Source organism: Nelusetta ayraudi, unplaced genomic scaffold, assembly GCF_046127955.1.
Source record: "Nelusetta ayraudi isolate G7.1 ecotype Tasmania unplaced genomic scaffold, CSIRO-AGI_Nayr_v1 ptg000015l, whole genome shotgun sequence".
Classification (NCBI taxonomy): domain Eukaryota; kingdom Metazoa; phylum Chordata; class Actinopteri; order Tetraodontiformes; family Monacanthidae; genus Nelusetta; species Nelusetta ayraudi.
In genome coordinates this window covers 1509711-1515911 of record NW_027466065.1, presented here as the reverse complement: position 1 = coordinate 1515911, position 6201 = coordinate 1509711, and the positions used below count along the sequence as shown (strand labels likewise).

Below are 6201 nucleotides of genomic sequence, written 5' to 3'. Positions count from 1 at the left end.
TGATTGTCAAACTGGCTGCTGTGCCTCGTCTAAACAACGCGAGGACTCTCACTGTCACACTGGGTCTAACGGAGTGCCGTTGTTCTGCCATTGTGTCTCTTCCAACAAACCTGAGTGTGTTGGCACAACTCCAGCGTCAATTCAATTTTAATCCCAGTTGACCGGTCACTATCATTTACTGCGCCCTCTGCAGAAACCTGCTGCTGCTTTTGTCCTAATTGTTCCGCTTTTGTTGTTGTTTTTTTATTGTGAGTATTTAATTTAGTGGTTGTTGTTGATGTTTTTTTGTGTTGTTGTTTGTTTTTCTAAGGAGGGAGGGGTGAATTCACGAGGAAGGAGGAGGGACAAATCAGTAGTCAGTGGCGCAAATGTTCGTGTGTGCGTGTGTGAGTGCGCGCGCGCTCGGCTTGCTCGATCCGCGCTCAGTTCCGTCCCGCCCTTCGCAGCGCTCCACCAACTCCTCACCGCTGCACCCTCCGCCGCTCCGGGCTCCGCCGAACCGAGCCCCCCTGTCGCCGGCCGCCAGACACCCGCACATGGACAGCAGGTAACCGTGGACCCCTCCTGCGCTCATTCCCTTCCTGGTTCCGTCACAACTCAGCTGTGACCGTGTATTTTAATTGGCATCACTCTACTGTGTTTGGTCTTTTCGGCGAAACTTGACGTTTGACTTTACTTCATTTGTTTGTTGTTGTTGTTGTTGTTGTTGTTGTTGTTGTTTAAAAGTCTATTGGGGTTTTTCCAGCCCTTCACATGTCGACCAGCAACTTTTAACCCTGCGTGTCAAGTGTGACCTTGCTTCATCCGTTGCATCCGCTGCAATGTGAAACGCCGGTGTGTAACACAATACACTGACGGCGGCGGGTCGTGGTTACTGCTGAGTCAATGTTTGTCAAATGTTGGCAACACTCGTGTGTGTGTGCGTGTGTGCGTGCGTGCGTGTTTTGATGCAGATCTATAGGGTCTATAGGAGCTGACTGGTGTCGTGCCAAGGTTTGACTTTTTTCCCAGTGAATCAGAACACTTTTAAACACACACGCCGCACACGCACCATCACTTTATTTTGAAGGTGGTGCCTGCAAAGTGCTGCAGTGTCGCCTGGTGCGGCGCAAACACAAATGTAGGCCGGCCGTAGGCTATCAGGCGTCTCAGCAGGTGATTTGTGCTTTGTACCGCAGTGTCACTCACAGACACCCAAGAAGATGCAACACGACGCTACTCCCCCGGTGGGGGGTGGTGGGGGGTGGGGGGGCGCCGAGGTCAGGTGGTGAAGCGGTGAGCTAACACCGCCGTCTGGTCTCCTCCAGGTGCCTCTGAGATCCTCCGTCCGGGAGCCGACCATGGTGTACGGGCAGGTGTTCCAGCGGCCGAGACCCGGCGACTGCTTCATCAACGTCAACGTGGGCGGCTTCAGGCAGCGCCTGGAGCACAGCGTGTTGCGGCGCTTCCCGCAGACGCGGCTGGGCCGCCTGCTGTGCTGCCGCTCCCGGGAGGCCGTCCTGGAGCTGTGCGACGACTTCGTCGCCTCCGAGATGGAGTTCTACTTCGACCGCAGCCCCTCGTTCTTCTGCCACGTCCTCAACTTCTACCTGACGGGCAAGATGCACCTGGTGGACGGCCTGTGCGTGGTCTCCTTCCACCAGGAGATCGAGTACTGGGGCATCAAGGAGCGCCACCTGGACCGGTGCTGCAGCGACAAGTTCCAGGAGCTGCTGGCCGCCGACGCCGACGGGGACGAGAGCAGTGACGAGGCGCCGGACTCGGACTCGGACTCGCTGGCCGAGGACGACGAGGAGAAGCGGTCCGGCCTGGGCGACGGCGCCGAAGCCTTCCGGGGGTCCTGGTGCGGCGCCGCCCGCCGCAGCGTGTGGATCCGGCTGGAGCAGCCGGGCCACTCGCGCTCGGCCAAGGCCATGGCGGTGGCCTCGCTGGGCATGGTCGTGGCCTCCGTGGTGGCCATGTGCGTCAACAGCATGCCGGACTTCCGCCGGCGGGAGACGGAGAACCGGGCGCTCGGCCTCTTCGAGCTCTTCTGCGTGGTCTTCTTCTCGGCCGAGTTCCTGCTGCGGCTGTGCGTGGCGCCGTCGCTGGCCGGCTTCCTGCGCAGCCCGCTCAACCTCATCGACCTGGTGTCCGTGCTGCCCTTCTACGTGACGGCGCTGTGCGACGCGGCGGCCGAGGGCGAGAGCCCCGAGCTGGAGAACGTGGGCAAGGTGGTGCAGATCCTGCGGCTGATGCGCGTCTTCCGCGTGCTGAAGCTGGCGCGCCACTCGGCCGGCCTGCGCTCGCTGGGCGCCACCCTGTGCCACAGCGCCCGCGAGGTGGGCCAGCTGGTGCTCTTCCTGTCCATCGGCATCGCCTTCTTCTCCGTCCTCATCTGCTTTGTGGAGCGGGACTGCCGAGAGTCCAGCCTGCACACCGTCCCCGCCGGCTGGTGGTGGGCCACCATCAGCATGACCACCGTGGGCTACGGCGACACGCTGCCCGTCACGCTCGCCGGCAAGCTGATCGGGACCCTGTGCATCGTGTCGGGCCTGCTGATCGTGGCCCTGCCCATCACCAACATCTTCAATAAGTTCTCCAAGTTCTACGAGAGACAGAGACGCCTCGGCCACAGGCGGCAGCGGCAGCAGCGGCAACAGCTGCAGCGGCAGCAGCGGAGCTGATTACGTCAGAACTCACAGCCAGAAGTCGTACAAAGTGCATCCGTGGTTCCTCATCTTGTGATTTGCTTGCATTTAAAGGTCCAGTGTGTGAAATCTGGCTTGATTTACCATTTTTATATTGGTAAAGGCTTAACATGCTGCCTATGTAATGCATTAACCAAAGAGCAAACTCGCAGTACAATATAAGTCATTTGCTTTTCCTACCCTTAGAATGGTTCTTATATTTATAAGAATGCACATAGAGCAATAAGGGTCTTGCTAGCATCCGAGTTAGCTGCTATCTTGCGCCGCAATTTTCAAGTCTGAAGCATTTAAAGAAGCCGCCTGACATTGCCTCGAATATGAAATGCACTGTCAGGGCGTCTTCCTTAAAACTTTTACACACTGGACCTTTAAAGAGTTAAACAGAAGCTTTGGGGGAAAAAACAAAAACTCCAGTACTGCCACATTAAACGTTTCGTTAAGTTGATGCTTTTTTTTCCTCAGCCAAAGTAGAGAGAATAATAATGCGAATACACCACTTTAAGGGGGAGTGTTTGCGTTTGGAAGTCCAAGCGGAGCTGCGTCCGAGTCTTTCCAGTCGTTTAAATCTGGAGCAAAAAACCCCCCAAAAAAACCCAAAAAACCGGTAGAGATCGAAAGTGTCGAACTGTCGGTCGGTTTCCTCGGTGATGGGCGGCACCGCCGACCTGGACGGCGTCTTGGCACCAGGAGAAGACGAACACTGGGGCTTGCTTCTCGTGTGTCGTTCACTTTGAATTGAAATTCCCAGCAAGTAGAAATTCCACCTCAGCTTCTCCGGACAAAGCAGAGTTCAGGGCTCTTTGTGAGTCTGTTGTGAGTCATTAGAAAAGCCAAAATGGGAGTGCTTGCTGGACTCAGGACTTGCACTTTGGATGGGAAAAACCCAAGAAGGAGCAAAAGCAGGAGAAACTCCGAGGCACTCCCACAGAAAAGCTAAAAAAGCCTTCACTGTAGCATCGCATTCGAAACCATTAAAAAAACTCTCGATCAAGCCTCGCTCAGAGAGTCAAACCTCGTGAGTCTGTTGTGAGTCATTGTCACCGGTGTGGCCCTGCTTGCTTCAGGCCTCATCTGGCCTCTGTCTCTGGTCAAAGAAAGCCGCTGACCTCGGTCAGTCAGTCTCTGGGGGCTCGGATCAGGAGAAGTGGGCCAGGAAGCGGCGGCGTTGCCCTGCCGGATTGCGCCGCACCAAACAGAACCCTCGTCGGCCTTTATCTCTGGCATCTTCTGCAGATAGGAAACGGGCTGATCGATAGGAACGCGGCCGACCAACCAGCCCCTCCGAAGGACGCCGAGGTCGACGCTACGACGGGACAATCAGATTTTGGGCTTCGATCAACGCTCCAGTTTGTGGGGAGGCGCGAGAGGAAAAAAATACGCCAAACTCTTCGGAAGCCAAAGCGGACGTCAGAGGACTGCGGCGCCTCGCTGGAGTCCCCCCCCCCCAAAAAAAAAAAAAAAATAAAAAATAGGCAGCCTCAGGCGTCAGGGTCCGTCGGCGGAGAGTTGCAGCACGTCAGCAGAATCTCTGGGCGGCTGAAGGACGGGCGGGCGGGCGGGCGGCTCGGCGCTCTCACAGGGACACGGCCAAAGCTGCTGCGACGAATGGCAAAGAATACTAACGTTCCGCAGCAGATGCGGACAAAAGAGAGGAAGAGAGAGGAGAGGCAGGCGGACCCGGAAGAAAGGCGCTTCTCAAACTCTTTGAGTGCTACGATGCATTTTGAGACCGAAGCGAGGGTGAGAATAGAGCAAACAGAGAGCGGGGCCTGAAGATTAGCGCGGCAGGAGAATCAATGTATGGCAACAGGTCGGTCAGGGGTCGCAGCCTCTGTCGACTCTCATCCAGCTTGACCTGCTAATTGGACGTCGTTTTCTGTCGCGCTGACTGCGTTTGGTCACACAACACACTGCATGTGATGAGTGTTTGCGTTGGCTGCAAGCGTAAGAGAAAAAAAGAAGGGAAAAAAAAACACCTTCGGACAAGCAACTGCATCCAACAATCAGCAGGACATCTTCAACTCTCTAGGCCCCCTCCCCCCCGACCCCCCTCCCCCGGATGAACACCTGGGCGGCGGTCTAAACCTCGCCGGCCGCACGTCTCAACTCCGCCGGGGCTCCAGTTTGATTTGCCTTGTTGCCTTTTACAGCTACACGCTGCGATTGAAATCAATTTCCTTTTAATTACCCCTGTGGGCTCGTCGGCCTTTAGCTCGCTCAGCACAGGGAGGCCGGGCGCTCTCCGCTCCACGACGCAAGAGTGAGTCAGCACATTAGGCTAATAACCACGCAACTCTGCGAGCGTCAGAAAAGTCCTCCCATTTTATGCTTGGAAATAATGAAACAAACATAATTATGAATTATGAAGTTCACAATTTAATTAGAAGAAAGACTTAAATTAGACACTTCTTTATCAATTTTGTATTTCATAATTTCATACCTCCTTTTTTTCAATTCCATATTAAATACATTTTTTTTAAATTTTAATTTTTTTTTTTTTTTATTGAATTTTAGCATCTGCAATAAAAAGAGATAATAAAAGATTTGGATTTTAATCCTTCCAAAACTTAAGGAAGGATCTAAAATATTAGAACTGTAGGATCGTTTCTACTGCACGGGATGCAGAGCTAAAAGTGGCTAAATTAGATATCATTAATTTTTAAGTAAACAATTAAACAGGTTCTCATTTATTACAGCTTTTTCATGCTGCGGTGCCATCATGAAATACTTCATTTACTTTGTGCAATAATGCTGATTTGCTGTGGATGCTGAGAGGAAAACGGTGATCTACTGACTGTTGCGTCCTTGATTGAATTAAAATAACTGAATTTCTGTCTGCTTTGTGTAGCACAGTGGTTCAACAAGCGAGTCGGTGCTTCGCTTGTTGGGTTCGGAGAGCCACAGCGGCCTGTAAATTCTGCAGACATCGTTCTCGGTGCACCCAATACAAGACAATGATCAGCCGGTTCAGTTTATTAGCCAAATTTGTTTTGGCTGGAAATAATAAAGTCTTTTCATTGAATTCAACCACTAAAGTTAACAACAGCCATAAACTACAGGGGAGGAAACAGATTATCCACTGCAAATGAAATGAAAGTCCTCCATTCAGATCATTTACTCCGTGAAAAAAAAAAAAAAAAAAAGACTATTAGCAAAACATTTTCAAAATGTACCTCAGCTGTCTTTGTGACCCTCAGCTTCAGGTATCACACTTGCTTCACTTTACCTTAGACATGTTGTGGCCTGCTGCAAGATAAGAGGTTGAAACATAATCTGCATCGCAAGGAAGAAAATAAGATATAAAAGCATGTTGTTGTTTTTGTTCTCTCACTCGCGATCACATGAACTTCCTGACTCAGCAGTTCCAGACACCCCACAGATTCTGGCCCGGCTTTCATGTCGCGCTTGCACCGCAGATATCGACGACTGACACACAATCACGGCACGTGATTTTCTTTTTTTTTTTTCTTCTTTTTTTCTTTCTTTTAATTTTACACTGCGTCACCGGAGC

General features: G+C 52.3%; 1 protein-coding gene across 1 annotated transcript; it reads left to right on the top strand.

Moving 5' to 3' along the window:
• Positions 1 to 415: 415 nt before the first annotated feature.
• LOC142886267 (delayed-rectifier potassium channel regulatory subunit KCNS3-like) lies at positions 416 to 3550 on the top strand. Its single transcript, XM_076023282.1, has 2 exons — positions 416 to 547; positions 1308 to 3550. The coding sequence occupies exon 2, from the start codon at positions 1341 to 1343 to the stop codon at positions 2664 to 2666; it is 1326 nt and encodes a 441-aa protein (XP_075879397.1). The 5' UTR covers positions 416 to 547; positions 1308 to 1340; the 3' UTR covers positions 2667 to 3550.
• Positions 3551 to 6201: the final 2651 nt, after the last annotated feature.